The 23,951-nt window shown below is 43.5% G+C and overlaps 1 protein-coding gene across 1 annotated transcript in view; it reads left to right on the plus strand.

Annotated features, from left to right (window-relative positions):
* Positions 1–23,030, plus strand: part of alkbh8 (alkB homolog 8, tRNA methyltransferase) — a gene marked incomplete at both ends in the record, with an annotated part of 35,041 nt that extends 12,011 nt beyond the window's left edge. Inside the window, 11 exons of the mRNA XM_080731353.1 lie at positions 2,028–2,128; positions 3,428–3,559; positions 4,074–4,169; positions 5,241–5,345; positions 7,259–7,329; positions 12,145–12,251; positions 13,734–13,894; positions 17,156–17,421; positions 19,227–19,376; positions 20,268–20,513; positions 22,611–23,030. Of these exons, the coding sequence (XP_080587479.1) occupies positions 2,028–2,128; positions 3,428–3,559; positions 4,074–4,169; positions 5,241–5,345; positions 7,259–7,329; positions 12,145–12,251; positions 13,734–13,894; positions 17,156–17,421; positions 19,227–19,376; positions 20,268–20,513; positions 22,611–23,030 (1,855 nt within the window). The remainder of the gene's footprint in view (positions 1–2,027; positions 2,129–3,427; positions 3,560–4,073; positions 4,170–5,240; positions 5,346–7,258; positions 7,330–12,144; positions 12,252–13,733; positions 13,895–17,155; positions 17,422–19,226; positions 19,377–20,267; positions 20,514–22,610) is intronic.
* Positions 23,031–23,951: the final 921 nt, after the last annotated feature.

Below are 23,951 nucleotides of genomic sequence, written 5' to 3' on the forward strand. Positions count from 1 at the left end.
TTACCTTTTTCTGTAGTGTAAAACCTATGCTGAACTATTGTTTTATTTTCATAACACCCTCAAAATGCAATTCTTGCACTCTGTAATGACATCAGTGGCGCTCGGGTCGCGCTGCAAGTGACGTTTTGGACAGTTTGATTTGTGACTTGGCTCGTTAGATCAGGTTAGTGCGTTCAGACTGAGACACATCTTTAGAAATCAGATTTGAAACCACCTCTGGATGTGGTTTGTAAAAATCATATTTCATGTGACCTGTCTGCATCTATACTATAATTTTGCGAATGTCTGAGTGTCTGTCACAGCGTTTCTCCTCAGTGGCTGGAGCAATTGATCTGAAATCGCATCACCATCAGCATATGAACACACCTGACATAACTGTGAAGCCCGTTTGTCACTTTCACAAATCATATGCTGTATATTAGCATTTTTATGGTGTATCTACTATCTATTCTGCATCTAGCTTGAGGCACATCTATTCTGCATCTAGCATGAGGCAAAATGTTTAACCAGCTCTGTGTGTGTGTGTGTGTGTGTGTGTGTGTGTGTGTGTGTGTGTGTGTGTGTGTGTGTGTGTGTGTGTGTGTGTGTGTGTGTGTGTGTGTGTGTGTGTGTGTGTGCAGGCAGGCAGGCAGGCAGGCAGGCAGGCGGGTGGGCGGGCGGGCGGGCTGGGGGGGGGACAGTATCTCTGTAGCCATTAAACGAAACGGGTTTCTTACATTGATGCTCCTACAGCACATCATGCAAGCACCAGTTAAAGTTACTTTCCATCCCTCATATACTGTGTGCACAGTGCACATCCCATAACCCACACACTGCACATCATTTCGGAGCTCATATCTTTCAACGGGTAAGGGCTAGTTTAGACTAATTTAAGCTAATGGGATTCCACTCTTGATGTTACACAGATCTGATTCAGGCTGGATTTGGCTGCCAGTGTAAATCAGGCCTATGTTTCCCCTTAACCACAAATATCCTATATGGCCAATGATAACAAATACTTGGTCATCTCCTTTCCCCTCTAAACCAAATCTCTTTGGCGAAAAAAGCCTATTCACAAGCTTGTTGTGAGCTTTTAGATGGTTGAGATTTGGTTTAGAGCAGGGGTCTTCAACAGGGGGTCCGGGACCCCTAAGGGGTCCTCAGAGTTACTACAGGGGGTCCTTCAAATCTTTGTGTGATAGAAACCTTTTTTTCTCCGTTTTTATATTAACCACTTGAACCCTAGCGTCCATATTCTGAGAACTTTAGCTGAAAATAGCAAATAGCGGTGCAAGGCGTTTTGAACTTGTAGATCATCTATTTTCGGCAAAGAGGTTTTGTGTACAGCGGAAAAAAGAGCAGACTAAGTACAGAGTGAAAGGTCAAGTTTATTAAATATTGACGGTTCAAGTGGTTACATATCTGATAACACAAATTGACGTGAATCCAAAATACACTGATGATTGTGCTGTCAAACGATGAAACTATATGGAATCTGGGGGTCCCTGGTTCATCTCCCTCTCAGCTAAGGGGTCCTTGGCCTGAAAACGTTGAAGACCCCTGGTTTATTATTCTCCCCAGAACAGGGATGCTAGGTCTCACATGTATAATGTTGTTATCCTCCCCAGAACAGGGATGCTAGGTCTCACATGTATAATGTTGTTATCCTCCCCAGAACAGGGATGCTAGGTTTCACATGTATAATGTTGTTATCCTCCCCAGAACAGGGATGCTAGGTCTCACATGTATAATGTTGTTATCCTCCCCAGAACAGGGATGCTAGGTCTCACATGTATAATGTTGTTATCCTCCCCAGAACAGGGATGCTAGGTCTCACATGTATAATGTTGTTATCCTCCCCAGAACAGGGATGCTAGGTCTCACATGTATAATGTTGTTATCCTCCCCAGAACAGGGATGCTAGGTCTCACATGTATAATGTTGTTATCCTCCCCAGAACAGGGATGCTAGGTCTCACATGTATAATGTTGTTATCCTCCCCAGAACAGGGATGCTAGGTCTCACATGTATAATGTTGTTCTCCTCAGGTCAGTAGAGGGTGCCCAGAAAGCCCATGCCTTGCTCAACGGCCACCAGCTGCAGTCTGGAGAGAACAGTGTCACCTTGTACCTCAGCTTTGTCCATTCAGGTACTTTAACTTTACTGTTAAACACACACCTAACACACACACACACACACACACACACACACACACACACACACACACACACACACACACACACACACACACACACACACACACACACACACACACACACACACACACACAAAACTCACGATGTGTGTGTGCCTATGAATTGTTCTGCTACAGGTAGGGCTGTCACAATTATTACATAATCGTCTAATTGTGATTATTTGACATAATCGTGATTATTTGACATAATCGTCATAATGTTGAAACATTTTCATATATATATTTTTAAAGTAAAAAATAGTGGATAATAGCAGATCTACAAAATAGCAGATCTACAAGCTCACAACGCGTCGCATCGCGACGCGTTGTGAGCTTGTAGATCAGCTATTTCTATCAAAGCTATCAATGTTCTTTTTTAAGTCTAAAGTTGTCAAATATGTCAGTAATTTCTTTGTATATTTAGGTTATGTGTCATATCTGCCACGTGCAACTTCAAAGCCTAAAAGCCACACAGAAATATAATTGTCAATGACAAAAACACAATTAAATCGTTAATCGCAATTATTTGAGTGACAATTAATCGTAATGTATAATGTCATAATCGTGACAGCCCTAACTACAGGTGTAAGCTGCAGGTGGGACACTTCTGGAAGTCACCACTAATGGTGTGTTGTTCATGCGTGCGAGAATGTTGTTTAAATGTTGTCCAAAAAGTCCAAAAAACCCTCAGGGGGTCTACAGCAAAATGATTGGTAGGTACAGATGGTTCTGAGGGTCCGTGGCTTACAGTGTATAGTAAACTGGGGGTCCTTGACATGAAAACAAGATTGAGAATCACAGTCTTACAGCAGTGGTTCTCAACCTTTTCAGGCCACGACCCCCAAACGACCTCCCAAAATATTCATATATTAACTGGGACCCCCCCCCCCCCCCCCCCAGCATGTAGATCTGCTATTTTCATAATTTCTGCCTCTAATATTTGACAATTTGGCCAATTTGTCATTTAAGAGGTATTAAAAAGTCTTTAGATTGTCACTTTAGAAATGTGCCGATACCCTCTATACACTTAAACTTTATGTTAGTTTGTTTACTGTTGAGTGAGAAAACAATGTTGCACATTAAGTTAATCATCTGGGGACCCCCCAAAATAATTTGGGGACCCGACCCACAGGTTGAGAACCACTGTCTTATAGGTAGTGAACTAGAATGTGTTTGGGTGTGTCCATACAGCTGGTGAAAATGATCTGTGTGCGTGTGTGTGTGTGCGTGCGTGCGTGCGTGCGTGTCATGTAGTACCCAGTGAAGTGGAGGTGTGCGTGTCCCTACCAGAGGGACTTGTTCTGGTCGAGGACTTTGTGTCACACGAGGAAGAGTCTTCGCTGTTGGCAGCCGTCGACTGGACGTCCACTGATGAAGACCATGATAGTGAGGATCTGGTTCTACTGAGAGAGAAAATGTGATGTGTAGAAATGGAAAGTTTACGAAATGATACCAAATCGTGTCCTTTTGGTATCTTTTGCTATCTGTAAGGGGCCATTTGGTTACATTGACCCTGAGCATTTTGCATACATCCGGTGACATATAAATTCAACGTGGAACGGCATTCTGCAGGGATGCAACTGTTCCCTGAACTCACGATTCCCATGCAATTCATGATATTGGGTTCAAGATATGATTTTCTCACGATTTAGTTTGACAAATGCCATCCAAATTATGATTATCTTTTTTTTTTTTCAATACATTTTAAAAACAAATGTTACCTTTTCAACATCAATTTAAGTAATGCTTCAGGTCATGGTTAATTTATACTTGTCTTAAGACAAGTGGCATGCATCACAAAATAGCACATCTACAAGCTCATTTGGAATGAAAAGCCTCAGAGATGAGAGGAAGGTTGCTGTTCTCTCTAATGTTTCAGTCTGCCATCTGTATATTTCAGCTCAAAAGCTTCTCAAGCACAGGAGAGTCAAACACTTTGGTTATGAATTCCGCTATGACAACAACAACGTTGACAAGGACAAACCCTTATCTGCTGGTAGGTGTTTTTATGCTTTATGTCTGTTTTATCACATATGAGATTATTATCTGTTACAGTAACTTGATTTCTTAAATTTAGTTTAGGCAGTGTCTATTGAATACATTTTCATTTAGTTTTAGTCATATTTTAGTCATCTGAAAAGTTTTAGTATTAGTCCTGTCTTAATCAACTAAATATCATATGGCGTGCCTTGATTTACTTTACTTTATATGTTTATTCAGACTGGACAGTGCCAATTCATGAACGCGTCAGACGCGCACAGCCACGGGTCTGCCGCCTCGCCTGCTGCGCCGATACGCCGCTGTTCTATTTTTGTTCCAGCGTTGCCGTGCGGTGAACATGTTCTCCCATGGTTCTCCCCACCGGGGGAAATGGATGTGCTGTGTGAGAGCGCCGCATCCAGTTGGGGTTACCGCGCGGCACCCCACGTGTGTCGATCCCGCGACGCGACGCAGCGCAGCGCAGCCGCCCGCGTCCAGTGTGTGCTCCAGAGTCCAACTCGTAGCGACTGGCAAGACTACACTAGGCTACTCGAGCATTTTAATAGGGATTGGGGAAACAAACCGGGGGGAAACAAAACAAAGTGACGCTGCTTATTCTGCTTGTGGTTTCCGCCTAGAACGGATCAACGGCCCGTTGCAAACGAACACCAGGCTTTCCCCCGAGACGCGAGGTTAAATTAGGCTTTGTCCATTAACTGTAGGGTTTCCAGAAGGTGGCATACCCGTTTCCTGTTCCAGTTCATTTCTCCATAGATTGTATGTATTATTTGCCAATGCAATTGTGTGTGTGTTTGTGTGTGTGTGTGTGTGTGTGTGTGTGTGTGTGTGTGTGTGTGTGTGTGTGTGTGTGTGTGTGTGTGTGTGTGTGTGTGTGTGTGTGTGTGTGTGACTGTGTGTGTGTGTGTGTGTGTGTGTGTGTGTGTGTGTGACTGTGTGTGTGACTGTGTGTGTGTGTGTGTGTGTGTGTGTGTGTGTGTGTGTGTGTGTGTGTGTGTGTGTGTGTGTGTGTGTGTGTGTGTGTGTGTGTGTGTGTGTGTGTGTGTGTGTGTGTGTGTGTCGTGTCCAGGTATTCCTGTGGAGTGTGTTCCTATCTTGCAGCGCTGTGTGAGAGACGGACATGTCAACGGCCTGCCGGACCAGTTGACTGTCAACCAGTACCAGTCTGGACAGGGTGAGTCATTTATCAACCACCTAAACCAGGGGTGGGCAACTTTGATGATGGCGAGGGCCACTATATTTCCACCTTCACTCCAGAGGGCCACTATATTTCCACCTTCACTCCAGAGGGCCACATTGCATAATTGCTACGTCCTACTTTGTCATTCTAGTATCTCATACAAAAGAAGCAAAAATAGCCGATCTACAAGCTCAAAACGCATCGCGCTGCGATGCGTTTTGAGCTTGTAGATCGGCTATTTTTGGTTCTTTTGAATTGGGATCCTGAATACGTTTTTGTTGTTTTTGAATTGGAATCCTGAAATGTAACATTTGTATCTAATTTCAAATGCATTTAGTTATATACTCATGTTAACTTTATGAACCTAAATACAAATACATTGGACATAAAAAAATACATTTTAATACTACTATACTAGTCATAATAACTAATATAGACTGAAGGAATTATAGCAGGTCATGTTTGGAATTGTAACAGCTGAAATCAGTAATATATCAGTATTCTGGTATTAACCTGCGGGCCGCATTAAGTGAAGGTGGGGGCTGCATGTGGCCCCCGGGCCGCCAGTTGCCCATGTATGACCTAAACCCTTTTGACCGGGGCCCCCCCAGGGCTCTTTGCTTGTGTCCATGTTGTGCAAGTTCACACACTTTCTCACGTCATTGTTGCGACCGAAGGTCGCAGTATACCATGAGAAATGTCACAGCTTGTCTCCATCTGTGTCTGTCAGTCAGTCAGTCAGTCAGTCAGTCAGTCAGTACACATTTTTACAGTGTACGGTTTGTCGCTCTGACATCACACTCTGGCTTGATGTCCCTTTTATGCCCATATATTTTATGCCCATATACTGTCGACAATGTTATGTCAGAACATGCCCATATATGGGTATTCCCAGATCACACTTGCAAATTAATAAGTCCTTGTCCGTTTTATGCCCATATATGGAGATCCCTGTCCCGATGTCATCAATATCAAGGGCACATCTGAGAATGCCCATATATGGGCATGTTCTGACATCACATTGTTGACTATCATGCAAGAATCTCCATATATGGGTAACTGGTCCGATATACTGTACGTATATCATTGGCCAGATGGTCAAGAATTGGCACGAATTTCGGAACATACTCCTCAATGGCAGGGAACCGCAATTTCTTGGAAATCTGAACATACTCCTCAATGGCGAGGAATGTAATAAATTCACCAAAGATAAATTCACCAATACAACACTGCTATCCCAGCAAGCACGGTCAGGATCTGGACCAATCAGTGATGTCTCAATTGGGGCCAGATCACAGCCCATATGGGGATGATCTTGACGTCATTACCAGGACGTCATATAGACTAAATTTTTTGTTTGACAGGATTTATGTTGGTTGAAATCAGGTAATATTCTAGGCCAGATAAATATCATAACTAGTTAGATATGTCCCAGAATATAACCTTATATCATATTTCAACTAACATTACAAACAATAACAACAATCCTGTCAAACAAAAAAGTCCATATGACGTCCTGGTAATGACGTCAAGATCATCCCCATATGGGCTGTGATCTGGCCCCAATGGAGACGTCACTGATTGATCCAGTTCCTGACGTGCTTGCTGGGATCAAAAAAGGCAGAAAAAGTCAAAGAAATATCTTCATAAAAAGAAACAAAAAAGAGAACCACTGGCCTAATGCATATAAAACGGTGGATCCTTGAAATAATAATAATGACATACGGTATCTATGGCAGTTGCTTCATCCGTTTCAGATGTTTCATTCTAGGTGTGTGTGTGTGTGTGTGTGTGTGTGTGTGTGTGTGTGTGTGTGTGTGTGTGTGTGTGTGTGTGTGTGTGTGTGTGTGTGTGTGTGTGTGTGTGTGTGTGTGTGTGTGTGTGTGTGTGTGTGTGTTTGTGTCCAGGTATTCCTCCACATGTGGACACCCACTCTGCCTTTGAGGACTGCATTATGTCACTCAGTCTGGGGGCCAAGGTAAGGAACCCGTTGAAGGTCATCCAACGTCTGCAATGTCTATGGCAGGGGTCTTCAACGTTTTCAGCCCAGGGACCCCTTAGTTGAGAGAGAGAGAGAGATGAAGCAAGGACCCCTTAGTTGAGAGACAGAGATGAAGCAGGGACCCCCACAACCTTATCATCCATAGTTTCATTGTTTGACAGCACAATTGGCAGTGTATTTTGGATTCATGTCAATTTGAGTTTTCATATATTTAACCACTTGAACCGTCAATACTCAATAAACTTGACCTTTCACTCTGTACTTAGTCTGCTCTTTTTCCCCTCTACACCAAAGCTCTTTGCCAAAAATAGCCGATCTACAATGTGAGCTTGTAGATCTGCTATTTTTGGCTAAGGTTCTCAGAATATGGACACTAGGGTTCAAGTGGTTAATATATCTATCACTCAAAAGATTTGGAGGACCCCCTGTAGTAACTCTGAGGACCCCCAGGGGTCCCGGACCCCCTATTGAAGACCCATGTTCTATGGCGTTCCAGCTCACCTCCAATTTCACTTATTTATGTTGCATGTGTTCTCTCTCTCCTGATTGGATGAAAATTGGTCTCCCTCGGAAGCTTTCCAGCTCATAGACTGAATTGATGATGCTTTTAGACATGGCCCGGTCTCCCTGTAGAGAGACAAACACTGAAATGAGAACGTGTGTGTGTGCTGCGTGTGTACGTGTTTTATATACCATGCCTCTGCAGTGGTGGGGAGTGGGTGCTCTGTTTTCGGTGCCCATTTAGATGCAACACTACTACAGGGCCGACCGATTTAGATGCAACGCACCGATGTGGGACAGATTTAGATGCGACACCCATCCGTTCCTGCTGTTCTGAAACACGAGGCTCGAATTTCTAATGGCAATTGTCTGCACTGTCAAAGCATCAATCCCCCAGTCTCTCTCTATCTCTCTCTCTCACACGCACGCACGCACGCACGCACGCACGCACGCACGCACGCACGCACGCACGCACGCAGGGGCGTCACAAGGGGTAGGAAAGTGGGACTGAGTTCCTGGGGCCCAAGGTGGAGGAGGGGCCCTAATAACTTTATCTATTGAAAAATAGCAGATATACAAGCTCACAGCGCGGCACCGAGTGCCGCGCTGCGAGCTTGTAGATCTGCTATTTTTGAAAAGTTGTGAAAATGTGTGAAAATCTTTGAATATATGTATTTTTTAAGCGAACATTTCTAACTAAAATCTAGCCTCTGGGGGGTTCCTGGAACTAAATATTTTGAGATGGGGGTCCGTGGCCAAATACATATCATCTTGGGGGTCCTTGACATAGGTTTCTTGCACACATTTTCACGATTTTTCAAAAATAGCAGATCTACAAGCTCGCAGCGCTGTGAGCTTGTATATATGCTATTTTTCAATAGTTAACATTCATGGGGGGCCCGTAGTGAATCCTTGTACCCAGGGCCCAGAATTTGGTGTGACGCCCCTGCACGCACGCACGCACGCACACACACACACTATCCAATCTGGCTGCTGTTAGGAGAGGTTTGAAGTCGCTAGACATCATTTCCCAGCAGGTCTCATGTTGTTCTGTGATGCGAGGAATCCCAGGAATCATTTGGATCAAAGAAGCAATTGCCTGGGCTCCTCTGGTCTCCAGTGAGACTGCTGTCGATGTTTGAGTCAAAGTAGAGGTTGTATTTGAATATAGTTTCTCTGCATGTCAAGAAGCCCCCAATTGGCCAATTTCTTTGGCCTCAGACCCCCATCTGAAAATATAAATCTTTCACAATTTGTTATGTACAGGTTCACCATTTGTTGCATGCATCATCACGACAGGTTGTGAGATTGTATGTACTATATACAGGGCTAAAGTGGTTAAACTGATTTTGACTCTATATTAGCTCATTTTACTGGGGACCCACTGGAAGTTCCACAAGGACCCCTGGTTGTCCCCTTTATACAGTTGAGACAATGAAGCAATAAGACACACGAGGCTTGTGGTTACCTGGTATTTTACCGGCTGAGAGGCGTAGGGAGACACGAGGCACAGCCGAGTGTCTCCAACCCTCTCAGCCGGTGTAAAATACAGGTAACCACAAGCCTCGCGTGGCTTATTGCTTTTCTAAAACGGTTACAATATGGCAACATGAAAAAAATCATAGACATGTACCAATGAAAACTGTTCAATGTCACTAATAATTCACTATAAGGTCTGCTCTGCAAGAAAGTAGTCCCCAGCTACAAGAAAGTAGTTCCCGGCCAGGCTGCAGAAACAACACACCTGTTACTTGCAATCAAGTTCTCTAGTCTAGCTTCACAACACTGTGGAACGAAATAACCTACCTGGGTTTGATATAAACTGATTAAAGGTGTGGGTTATAGTCTCACATACCACAGCAATTAAAGGGAAACCAGCCAATCAGATCAATTTAGAATAGTAGGTTTAATATGAGCTAGTAAAGTAAATAAACTGAATCTATGTTGTCTTACTAGTTTGTTCAGTAGTAATATTTTAACTCTTTTACTGCCTAAGTATGGATTTTTATAGTCTGTTCCCTGCCATCAAAGTACCTTACCTTTGCGATTTTATAGAAAAATATCCATCCATTTTTTCCAATCGCGATCTTGTGTAAAAGACGGGCGTATCTCTCATAGAGTCACGAAGAAGAAATAATCAGCCGAACGGCCGCCGCCATTACAAGGCGAGAGGCTGTAGAAGAGTGAGCCTCGTTTGCGCCCGTTGTAGACATAGAAATAGAGCAAGTTGATCCAGGGCTGAAAAAACTAACAGAAAGGGGATCTCTCCGTCCGCCATTGTTGTTTACGTCTGCCCAACATTTCACCCGCTCCTCCCCCCATGTGCCCAGTCAGGCTCTGATGGGGAATTGATGAACGCTCGCCTTAAGCTAGCCTTACACCTAACAACTTTGGTAAGATTGTGGACAGATTTGGGAAAGATTTCTTAAAGACTACCCCTCACACTATAAGATTTGAAAAAGACTCCCCAAAGACTGTAGGATGATTTTTCAAAGATTTAAGTTGTTAGATGTGTATGCCTCTAAAGATTTTGTAAAGACTGGTTCAAGATTCCCTTTTATTTGCTGAAATATGCCTATATAGCCTTGTGTTCCTAAATAAATTATATGAAAATAGCCGATCTACAAGCTCAGTCACAGCGCATCGCATCACAGTATTGCAGTATTGATACTTTTACTTGATTACTTTTCCCATCACAGCAGTGCACACACACACACCGAGCTCCGCCTTCCTCCCTCAGCCCTCCCCTCTCCTCTCTAGTTTTCTCCTCTCAGCCGGCGCAGATCGATCCTATCAACTATTATCAACGTTGAATGTTTGGAATAATGGAAACGCGGAGAAATAACTAATAAAGGGCTGTCCTAGTAGCCGCACCAACAACGACCAGGCTGGCAGCTCAGAAAGCGTCTTTTGGGGAATGCTTGGCTTTTGGCTTGTTCTGTTTTGGTTGTAGGCTTGGCTACGTCATTGTATTCATTCAGACTCAGCCCCGATTTGTGAAAATATTAAACCAGTTTGATATTCTCGTAACATAATCTGGGTCTCAAATCGGGGTAAAAATCGAGTCGGACCACTACCTCACATTTAACGATTGAGTAACGACTGAGTCACGGGAGCGCGCCGCAAATAGCCTCGATTTTATTACGACTGAGAAATCTTTACCAAGTTGTTAGATGTAAGAGGGCCTTTAGGGGTGGGCGAAATGGAAAAATATGCTATCACAATATTTTTCCAAGCTGTATCACGATACACAATCTTATCACAATTTCATGTTGGTTTATTTTTCAAGTTACTTAACACTTTGCTAGCCGAAATAGAATGGCTGTTGATAGATTAGCCGTGAAATTTCTATTATTGTATTATGATCTGAGACATAATATTATGTTTATAAACATGAGCCCGCCACCCCTCCTTCTTGGACGGCGCCGTTGTTTTTTCTTTTTTTTCAATCCCCAGGTCGTTAGCTCACCGTGATTATCTGGATCTCCATTGGGATAGAGTGGCAATTTTGGCCGAGGCATCTTCTCCCCGTGCGTTTCGCGTGCGCGATCCGTTCACGTAAATGTCGGCTCAAATAATCCATGTGTGACTCAAGAGTAGATATGAGCATTTTCGCTAGCTTAGCCCCCAGCACTCCTGCTATACTAGCACTAACGTATAAACAGAAAATGGACGGCTGCTGGGAAGCCTCTGGAAGGAATGGACCTGACGTCACTTCTGCTTCATGTCAGACGAGCCATGCGCTATCGATGGACGAGTGGTGACTAGGGAAGGTTAGACGATCGCCGATTTTCGGATAAAAATCATTTATTTCGTTTTTAATGACCCAGTACGGTAAAAGACAAAATGCAGGTTTAAATGAATTCTGCATTAACAATTCTCTGTATTAAAAATACAACAGGATTTTTTTACAAGGCTCCCTCATTGTATCACGATATATACGATATCTCTGAAAAGGCATATCGTGGAGACATTGTATCGTCTCAACGATATTTATTACCATATGCCCCCCCCCCCCCCCCAGCTCGCCATGGCGACATGGGGAAAATGACGAGTGCTCGTTAAGGCGGTAAAAGAGTTAATTCACGAAAAGTTCAAATATGGAGATAGGAGGTTTCTGTCTTTCTGCTCTAAAGCGGTGATATGCAAGTGAGGCTGAGTGGAGAGCCATATTATGCATACCCACACACACACACACACACACACACACACACACACACACACACACACACACACACACACACACACACACAGAGAGAGTCACATGCTTCTGTCTTGTTGTGCTCACAGGCGGTGATGGAGTTCCGTCACCCAGACGGCCGCGTGGTTGCCGTGGTGATGCCGGAGCGCAGCCTCCTGGTGATGAAGGGAGAGAGCAGATACCTCTGGACCCACGGGTGAGACCGGGAGAGATGGGACCATATGAACATTTCATATCACCATTAATGTGAAATCTCGATTTACGATATTATCCCGATAATCAAAATCCATTATCCTGGGGCGGAACATTTGCCAAAAATGTGCAGATCTACAAGATTGAGCTTGAGCTTGTAGATAGGCTACTTTTGATAGAGAGTGAAAAAAATACTGTATCAAGTACATATATATTAAGTACCATTTACCAATTATAGAGGGTTTAAATGTACCGGATATGCAGCTCTGCAAATAAAAGGTGAATTGATCCCAGTGCATGACGGAGGACGATATCACGATAAATTAAATCTCCACGATGCGATTATCGATGCGAGTGTTTTTTATCACGATAAACGATAATGTTGCTTATCGTCCCATCCCATCCCTAATTCAGACTGGGTGACCGTGAGACTAAACTCCAAAACCGTTCCTTTTTCATGATTATTTTATAAAACATTTATATGTAGTGAAAATAGCCGATCTACAAGCTCATGACACTCTTGTAGGATGAAGTGGGAATTAATTCACTGGAAAAAACTTAAAGGGGAAGACCACCCATTTTCAATACTGAACTATGTCATTAATATACCTTAGACGAGTTGTGTGGAAATAGAAAAAAAGTTCTCCCCCTTCTGTGTTGCCTAGAACTGGAGGATTGAATTTGGTGTTTGTATGGTAAAGTACAACTTGATGACATCACACATTGTACTTTACAATACAAACCCCAAAATCAATCTTCCAGTTCTAGGCAACACAGAAGGGGGGAAACATTTTTTCTATTACCACACAACTCGTCTAAGGTATATTAATGACATAGTTCAATATTGAAAATGGGTGGTCTTCCCCTTTAAATGGAGAATGGAGATACAAGGTTTCTGCCCGACAACACTAAGGATCTTTACTGTGTACCGGTTGTTTTCATCTTTAATCTATACTATAATTTTGCGAATGTCTGAGTGAGTGTCTGTCTGTCTGTCTGTCTGTCACAGCGTTTCTCCTCAGTGGCTGGAGCAATTGATCTGAAATCGCATCACCATTAGCATATGAACACACCTGACATAACTGTGAAGCCCGTTTGTCACTTTCACAAATCATATGCTGTATATTAGCATTTTTATGGTGTAACTACTATCTATTCTGCATCTAGCATGAGGCATATCTATTCTGCATCTAGCATGGGGCAACATGTTTAACCAGCTCTGTGTGTGTGCGTGTGTGTGTGTGTTGTCATGTAGATCGGTACACAGTATCTCTGTAGCCTTAAACGAAACGGGTATTTCTTACATTGATGCTCCTACATATTATCATGCAAGCACCAGAAAGTTACTTTCCATCCCTCATATACTGTGTGCACAGTGCACACCCCATAACCCACACACTGCACATCATTTCGGAGCTCATATCTTTGAACGGGTAAGGGCTAGTTACAATTGATTCAGTAGATGTGTTTACGTCTCCTCCTCCAGGATCACTCCCAGGAAGTTTGACATGGTGCCGACCTCCGACCCCCAATCCATGGCTGCCGCGCCCTCTGACCTCGGTAACCATGGCAACTTGACACTGAGCAAGAGAGGCGTCCGGACGTCATTCACCTTTCGAGCGATCAGACACACACCGTGTCCATGCGGTACGTTTGGCCATGCCTCCCACGTACGATCAGACACACACCGTGTCCATGCGGTACGTTTTGCCATGCCTCCCACGTACGGTGTACTCTGTGTGTGTGTGTAGTGTGTACTTGTTATTATAGTTGTGAAGGCCAAATGTTAATTCACGCTGAGGAAGTGAGAAATGTCTGGCTTGATCTGCTGCTGGGGGTGAACCCTTAACACATGGGCTGCTCAGGTTTCTAACATTTCTAGCTGTTGCTGCTGCCACAGTTCACTCACGCTTTATTATGAAGAGCCTCGGATGCTTTGTGCGTGTGCACGTGGGTGTCCACTGACGATTGAGGAAGATAATCCCTTTGTTTACAAACGCTCGCGAAACTAAATCCAAACGGGAGCCGACCATTGCGTTATAGTGTCGCCGTGAAAACAATCAGATCTCTGCTTCCCTGGCGTTCTTTTCACCTCATTCAGAGATAAAGCCCTTTTTATGTTTCAGGGTAGAATGGAAATCAATGTAACCAGCCTCCGCCATTTTCTCTCTCTCCCTCTCTCTCTCTCTGCTACGGGGTGACGTATGGACTCGGGTCATTCAGAGGGCAGGCAGGTGCACGTACAGTTAACCCTTCGTTGACTCGTTCAGGGACGAGTTTGGCGTGGTGACACCTAGTGGCCTTAACTCGTTACTGAACGAGTTTGGCTCCTTGGGTGTTAAAGGAGTAGTTCACCCCCAAAATGTTTTTTTTTCTATTGATTACTCACGCCATGGAGACTAGAGTTCAATAATATTTTTAGTTTTTTGTCGCATTCCTAAGACAAAAATGTGATAACAATAAATTTACCCCCATTCGTTCCGGATGGGGACCCGTTTCGAAACGGGTCCCCATCCGGAATCAATGGGGGTAAATTTACTCGAATCAAATTTTTGTCTTAGGATAGGAATGTGACAAAAAACAAAAAATATTATTGAACTCTAGTCGCCATGGCGTGAGTAATCAATAGAAAAAAAGTCATTTTGGGGGTGGACTACTCCTTTAACGCTTCCGCTGCTACGTCCAGGAACATAAGAATTGTGGGACAGCGGCACCACGGCCCTGTTATCACGTCCAGGGACGTGTTACCTGGTTACCATGGTTACCAGGAAAACAGGCGCTGCCTGCGGCCGCTGGTGAGCGAAAACACTACATATCCCATGATGCAAATCGGCCGCCAGCAGGAATCGCCTAATCTCAGTAGGCTCCTAGTCATTGATGAGGCAAAGAAACGGCTTAAAGACAGGGTGAAATCAAAAACATGTTTTTCACACTTTTAGAGCATATCTGTAGTGATAATATGGCCATACCTAACACTAGATGCCAAAAAAATTGAAAATAAATATTTTTTTTGTATATTTATATCAAAGGTCCCTAAATAGGCCATTCTTAACTACTTCCTGTGAGCAGAAATTCAAGAAGTGATGACAGACAGGTCTGCTTGCATATAAATGAACCTTTGGTTACATTCACCTGTTTGTTTCCCATTGCTGGCTCCCATTACTCAGATTTTAAATCCCATCGCCTGAAGGGCTGGTCCCCTCGGATTGGTTAAGAAACACAAAGGTTTCCTTTTCAAACTGAAACTTCAAAATAAAATACGCAAAATAGTCATTTCATTGGGTCTTTAATCTCGGAATCTACTTCCACAAACGCAGAGAACCCCGGCAACACTGGGCCGCGAGGATCGGCCGCGGTTAGGATTTCTCATTTCCGTGTCAAAATAAACATACTCGGCCGGCCATTACAGACCGTGAATTTCCACAACAGCCCCGGATTGTGGCTTCCGGGGCTCTTCAAAATAAAGCGCAAGTGAATGGCGGCACACTATAGCCAAATAATTACCAAAATAATGGCATCCCAAGTGAGCGCTGGTTACCTCTGTTAAAAGTTCATCGCTGCCAGAACCGTGCGTCAGATACACAAGTATTGTGGACGACTCGCTGTGCTCCTCTTTCTCTCTTTCAAGGCCAAATGTCCCCACAAGTATAGTAGAATTTTAGAAATAGACGTTGTGAGCACCATTTTCCAGGTCCCCGTGAAATAAATGGTTGCGGATTACAATGAGGAGAATATTCAGGTTAGGATTTGGCATTTAGAGGTTTTAAAGGACAACTTTGTTTTTTTTACAACAAGGGTTCATATTTTAGATTGTAATTAGAGAAAAGAAAAAGTGAGTGTTAAAATGTTTTCATTTGCTTCGTTCTATTGTTTTATCGCGTTTACCGTGCTAAAATGTGGGGCATGCTTACGCATGGGGGCATGCGTACAAGTGGCTAAATATGTATTTTTAGACATAATAAGCCAGCAGTTTCTTTATTGCTATTTGCAGTAAAACTACTAGCACCCATAAGTCACATCCAACCATGAAAGGTTGCGTTGTATCTTGGGAATGGGCTTATTCTGTGTAAAATGACATATTTAGCCACTGAAACCACTGAAATAAGAATCTCTAAAACAATAGAAAGAAGTAAATTGAATAAATGTAACCCTCATCTTTTATATTCTTTAATCAATCTAAAATATGAACCCGGAAATAGTCGATTGACAAGCATGCATGATGCAACACGTTTGAGCTTGTAGATCTCATAATTTAACACTTTTGGAAAATTCTGGGATTCCAGGTCAAAAGTGGCAAAGAAATGTAGACCTATTGACTGCATAATTGCAGATACCCATGTTATTAAAAAAAAGGGCAAACCCGATAGCTGATCTACAAGCTTACACAAAGTGACATGTTGCAAGCTTGTAGATCAGCTCTTTCAGGTATTTTTTTAAATGTGTCAGTAATGTCTTATTGTATATTTCAGTTATTTATCAGATTATGAAGCCTAAAAACCAAACAGAAATGAAAATTGTATTCATATGTTCCAATGTTCAATGCCGAAAATACAATTACATTGTTAATCGCAGTTTGTGTGATAATGAATCGTCAACGTAAATGTGTAATCACAACAGCCCCAACAACAACCATAGTGAATCAGTGTCACTTGGCCCCCCGTTCCTCACATAATTCACTCTCTCTCTCTCTCTCTCTCACTTACTACATCAAAAAGGTTTGTATTATCCTTATGTATGTAATCCTGTCTCGTTCATTTGTTGTTTATGTCAAATGTTTGTATATATGTTTTTGCATACATGGCTGCTGTGTCATAATACACATTTCAGTGTGAGCTGACAATAAAATACTAAATCATATCTCTCTCTCTCTCTCTCTCTCTCTCTCTCTCTCTCTCTCTCCCTCGCCAGCCTTCCCCTCGGCCTGCGACAGCCAGGGAGCCGCCCCTCCCCCCTCGCCCCCCTCGCTCCCCCGCTGCGGCGGCGACGCGGAGCGCCTGGAGGCGCGCTACGTGCACCGCGTCTACGACGCCATCGCCTCGCACTTCAGCGGCACCCGCCACTCCCCCTGGCCCCGCGTCTGCCACTTCCTGCTCTCGCTGGCGCCCGGCGCCGTCCTGGCCGACGTGGGCTGCGGCAACGGGAAGTACCTGGGCGTCAACCCGGACGTGGTGGCGGTGAGTTAAAACGGCGGCACCCTGCCGTGTAAACAAGGTGGAACGTAGGTGGAACGTAGCGCTTTGCTGTTTTGTTCTGTGTCTCCTGTAAAGCACTTTGTAACTTTGTTTTAAAAAGGTGCTATATAAATAAAGGTTTATACTATGTTGTCGCTGTTGCGGCTAAAATGAATCTTTAAGTCAGTGTTTCTCAACCTTTTTTCTGCATGGGCACACTTTTCATGTCCCAAGAATCCATGGGCACACCGACATAATACGGGGGTGTAAATATCGTCACTGTCGGGAAGAAACCTCCAAGTTTCAAATGTCTACGTTTCTTCTCAAAGTAAAGCCATGCTTCATCATACAAGGCTGTCGCACAACAGTAGTGAAAACAGCAGATCTACAAGCAGTTGTGTGCTTGTAGATCTGCTGTTTTCACTAGTTTAAATCATTTTTAAAATGATAAATACAATACTGGCTTTCAAGCAGTTTCAAGGGGCACACTTGACCCTTCTCAGGGGCACAGCAAAGGTCCCCAGGCACAGTTATACTGTTTACCCTTTTCCAATTAAACAACGGTAATATTTTTTATATTCGAATATCTTTCACCATTAATGAGAAAAAATAGGACAAAAGACACACACATCCCTAACCGGCTAGGCTGGGTGCTGGATCAGAAGCTCAACATGTAGTGAAAAAGAATACATTTGCTCAATGTAATAGCTAGTATTATTATGACCTAATAAATCAGACCAAATATATATTTTTTTAAATTACATCTTTTTTTACATCTCTAAACGTATTTTCTGCTGAAGGCATTGAAAATAAACCGGAAATGTTTTAATTCATGGATTCTAAAGTTAATACGTCATTGTTGTTGCGGTCCAATATATCCTCTGCGCTAGCAACCGAAAGCATTTGCTTTTGGGGCGGTATTTCTGCCAGCAATGGGAAACAAACAGGTGAATGTAATCAAAGGTTCATTTAACTCATTTAATGCCAGCCTATCACCACTAGAGGGCGCCCAGTGACCAGAGAATAATGGAGATATGCTGGTAATGCATGCCCAAGCCCTGGAGCCATGACTTGCCAGAACACTTTCCTCTGTGCATGTACAGGAAGAGGATGAAGTTAGCTTGAAGTTAGCTATTGGCTACCAAGCATTTTAGATTGAGATTTTCGTCAACTTAGCCATGATTAAACCTTGCACACCTAATGCATGGGAGAAGAAACAGAGAAAATGAGCTCTAAAGATCCTGGATTGCATTGGAGTGGATGGTAAATATCAGCAAATATCGGCAAATATCGTCCTCTGTAAACAGAGGACAAAAAAAAATGTTTGAAAAAAAATTTTTTTTTTTTTTTGATTATTATTATTTTTTTATTAAATGCAAGCGGACCTGTCTATGTCATCACTTTTTGAATTTCTGTTCACACAAATGTATTTTTTGGTTACCACGGATAAGCTCTATAAGTGTGAAAAACATATTTTTTATTTCACTGGGTCTTTAAGCCAGTCCCACTTTATCTCTAGACCTTTCTTTGTTTCTCTCTCTCTCTCTCTCTCTGTGTGTGTGTGTGTGTGTGCTTTGCACATCGCATACAGATTAACACTGTTAACCCTCAAAGCTTTTAATAACAATGAAAATGCCTGACCTTTGAGATAGAGCGTGTGTGTTTGATTTTGTTTGTGTGTGTGTGTGTGTGTGTGTGTGTGTGTGTGTGTGTGTGTGTGTGTGTGTGTGTGTGTGTGTGTGTGTGTGTGTGTGTGTGTGTGTGTGTGTGTGTGTGTGTGTGTGTGTGTGTGTGTGTGTGTGTTCCAGGTGGGCTGTGACCGTAGCAGTGCGTTGGTGCAGATCTGTGCACAGAGAGGCTACCAGGCTCTGGTCTCTGATGCACTCAGTGTCCCACTGAGGACTGCCTCCTGTGACGCCTGCATATCTATAGCTGTTATACACCACTTCTCTACCAAGGTACACACTGCATATCTATAGCTGTTATACACCACTTCTCTACCAAGGTACACACTGCATATCTATAGCTGTTATACACCACTTCTCTACCAAGGTACACACTGCATATCTATAGCTGTTATACACCACCTTTCTACTCAGGTACACACACACACACACACACACACACACACACACACACACACACACACACACACACACACACACACACACACACACACACACACACACACACCACAGTTTGGGCACTGTCGGGCAGAAACCTTGTATCTCCAATTTTCAAATGTGTAAGTCTTTTGGTAAAGCAAAGCCCTGCTTTATCATACAAGACTGTCGCACAAAACTAGTGAAAATTCACCCTTTGCTAAGTCCCGCCCATTGTCCCGCCCCTCTTTGCACCCATTGGTTGTTGTGTCTTGGTGGGACAAAAAAAAGTCCTTTCTCTCCATCCACTACCATTGAAATTCAGTTGCTTCGTATTGTTATTCTATGTATTCAGTTCTCATTTCAAACTTGGTTTCAGTAAAAAAAGGAGCCTGTTTCAGTAAAAAAAAAAAGGCATGTTTTTAAATGTTTTAGCAAATTCAACATAAAAAAGCCGGAACCAGGGCGGGACAAGGCTGATAGAGCCTGCTGGTTGGTCAGTCATGGACCAATCAGAAGGCTGACAAAGGGTGAATTTTGCGGAAGTGTTGAGCACCGAGCAGGGTACGCAGTAACATTAGCATTAGCATACGCATTAGCGTTTTAACTGCTATCCAAGGTTTTGCCACCAGGTGAAGGCTGCTTCAACATTCTACCTTGGTTGTGACGGGCTTTATACTTAATAGCAAAAACGAAAGCCCCCAAATGTGTAAAAATGCATTGATAAAATGTGTGCGTGTGTTGCAGGAGCGTCGTTTAGCAGCGGTGAGGGAGCTGGTCAGACTCCTCAGACCTGGGGGCCGGGCTCTCATCTACGTCTGGGCCCTGGAGCAGGAGCACAACAAGCAGAGGTCCAAGTACCTCAAAGAGCCCCACAACAAGGAGCATGCTGGGAACTGTAGTCCCACCACGGCAGATGGGTCCCATCGTGGCGGTCAGGTCTCCGACGGAAAGCTGAGCGTTCACAAGAACCGCACGGCCTTCAACTCCCAGGTAGGGCTGTAACTATTATGATTATCTTACTAGTCGGGGGCCTTAGAGTGATTTCGCGCTAATCAGTCTAAAAGCGCCAGAGATGTAAAAGAGTCTTTGATCTCGAGTCAAGTCCGAGTCACGAGTCTTTGATCTCGAGTCACGAGTCGAGTCGAGTCTTTAGTGGGTCAGCCCGAGTCGAGTCACGAGTCTTTCATCACGAGTCGAGTCACGACTCACGAGTCACATAAATACCAAGTTAGCTGAAGTAAAATAGCTGATGATGAGCTAAACATGTGTGTTTTATTTTGCTGTTTTAATATTTAAATCTTACGATGAAAGGTCCATGCAGACAGCTGTGTCTGTGGCACCAGAGAGGAAAGAAGAAAGGAGAAGTAAAGGCCAATATTTGTCGGGCTTGTCATGCATTATAGTGCTTAAAATAAAGATTGTTCACAAGTCTTATGAGCTCGAGTCGAGTCGAGTCGAGTCTCGAGTCTTTGAGGGGCGAGTCCGAGTCGAGTGACGAGTCTCCAAAAACGCGACTCGAGTTGACTCGAGTCGCGAGTCTTTAACTCGAGTCCCCATCTCTGAAAAGCGCCACATTTTTCACAGATGTAGCCCAGGGCATGCTATAATGATTTAGCTAGGGTGCCCGAGCCGACGACCTTCGGGGTCGCCACAGCGGCCAAATCAAGTTGGGCTCCCATCGCCTTTCTATACAAGAGGAAAATACCCAGAAAAACATTTTACCCTAACCCCATTGCAAACATTTGTTTTGCACAAAAAACATTCCTTGGGCTAAAAATGGCCACAAAAAACGATGGTTTAGTGATTAAAAGTGATGAGTCATCACTTTTCACAGTTTTGTGGGTGTTTTCTGGGGCCATTTCTAGCCCAAGGAAAGTTTTTTGTGCAAAACAAATTTTTGCATTGGTTTCAGCATCATGACAAACCCCTAGTTAGACCCCCTCACATCCTATTTATTTTCCTCCTGTATAGAGAGTCGATGGGAGCCCAAATTGATTTGGCCGCTGTGGCGAACCCGAAGGTCGACGGCTCGGGCACCCTAGCTAAATCATTAGAGCATGCCCTGGGCTACATCTGTGCAAAATATGGCGCTTTTAGACTGATTAGTGCGAGAAAAAAAAACCCTAAGGCCTCCGACTATACCGGCTATTCAGCTGATTACTTTTTGGAATGATCGAGAGCCGCAGTTTAAACAAGATTTATTTCAACATTTTGTCATACATCAACGAATCAAGAAACCACTTAGGCTTTATTTGATATTTTGGCACACAACGATGTCGTGCAAAAATAGTGAAAATTTGTGATCCGCAAGCAGCGTGTAGATCGGCTATTCTTTGTAACGCTTCACTTACCGATATACAGTATAATTACACAACCGAAATAGAGATTTATTAACACAAGCCATTATTAAATGCATTCAACGTACAGGCGTGTGCATTGTGCTTGCGAACATCGGCGTGTGTGATGGGCGCACATGTGATCTTTAGTGTGTTTAAGTTTAATCCAAACCGCGAGAGAATCCGACGCTGCATTCAGTCAATAACGTGGCTCCATGTTTACATGCAGTCTCTAACATGCAGGAGATTGGAGCACTGTGCACGGGATCTGAATCAGGAAATGCACGCGGGCGATTTGGCCGCTAAGCATGATGGGAAATGTAGTGTTTTTTGCTCACCTGGCACCAAAACAGCCCTATTTCCTGTTTACCTGGTACCATGGCAACCAGGTAAGACGTTCCCAGATGTCTTAAGGATTTTCTGGCAATCTATGTGTTAATAATCGATTATTATCCTCATGTCACTATGACTCCGCAATAACCATATAAGGAGTTCCCAATGCAGCTACGCCCAAATATGGAGTAACCTCAAAGTGTCGTCCTGGCATCAGGCACAATCAATCAGTATCAGTCAGGTGGAACTCTAGAACAATCAATACCATATATGGACTTTGGGTTGATATTCGTGACCAAATATAGTGGGCCACAACAACGCCTTGAGTTTTATGAAATCATCGATTTGTTGGATTGTTGTTCTTTTGATAACCAATTATATCAATGCCTTGGGTTAACTGTCGCACGCCTATTCCCAGGATCTCCTCGTTCCCTGGCACCTGAAAGACGGGAAAAAAGGAGGACCGGGACAGAACGGAGAGAAGTGTACACGAAAAGCCGCGTCCGAAAGGACTAATAAATCTCAAAACGATTCTACCGAAGAAGACCACAGGGCTTCTTCTGGCCTGGACTCTGAAGAACCCAGTCCGGGGGATTCCGGTCCGGACATTAACTCGACTTCCAGCTCAGTGGTGGTGGATTCTAACTGTAATAACGAGTCCGGTCCAGGAGGTGCGGAGGAGCACTCTGGTCCAGAGTGTTCCGGAGTGTTCCACCGCTATTATCATGTGTTCCAGCAGGGGGAGCTGGAGGACATGTGTGGCAGAGTGGCTGGGGTTCAGGTCCACAGCAGCTACCATGACCAGGGCAACTGGTGCGTCGTTCTGGAGAAACACTGACAATCGACATTTTACATGACGATTAATTGTCACTCAAATAATTGCGAATAACAATTTAATTGTGTTTTTGTCGTTGATAATCACATTTCTGTTCAGCTTTGAAGTTGCACATGGCAGATATGACACATAACCTAAATATACAAAGAAATGACTGACATATTTGACAACTTTCTACTTAAAAAATAACAATGGTAGTGGAAATAGCAGATCTACAAGCTCACAACGCGTCGCATCGCGACGCGTTGTGAGCTTGTAGATCTGCTATTTCCACTATTTCTGAAATTTTTTATCAATGTATGAAAAATGTTCAACATTCACGATTATGACAATTATGAACAAATATTTGCGATTTTGTCAAATAATTACGATTAGACGATTATGTAATAATTGTGACAGCCCTACACTGAACCAGACAGAGAATGTTAGAGAGGCAGGGTCTGACATTTCTAAAAGGGCATTTTGGTGAAAATATCCAAAATAGCCGACCTCCAGGCTCTCAACGCGTCGCAGCGAGACGCGTTGTGAGCCTGGAGGTCGGCTATTTTCGGTGCTTGATACCACACTAAACTAAACATAATAATAAGCATAATTTCAACACAGAAAGGGCAATTCTTTCAACATGAGATGCTGCATTCAAGTTCAGGAGAGTTTGGACAAGTCAATTCTCTTGAATGCTGCCTTCAGGTATGGGATGGAAAGAGCATCTGGCGCATTTGCATTTCTTTCACCATAGTAAAAACTGCATTCATGGTCTGGAGAGGGCACAGGGATAAAAGGACAGGGGCTCATGCCCCCTCTGATGTCTATTTGTGCATGTGCCTGTGCTCTTTAGAAATATGGTCACATAACCACTTTCATTTAAAAAATGCCTCAAAAGTAGCCACAATAACATCTACAACCTCACATATGTTACTTGGCGAC

This window comes from Nannobrachium achirus (genome assembly GCF_963921795.1).
Source record: "Nannobrachium achirus genome assembly, chromosome: 8".
In the NCBI taxonomy this organism is placed as follows: domain Eukaryota; kingdom Metazoa; phylum Chordata; class Actinopteri; order Myctophiformes; family Myctophidae; genus Nannobrachium; species Nannobrachium achirus.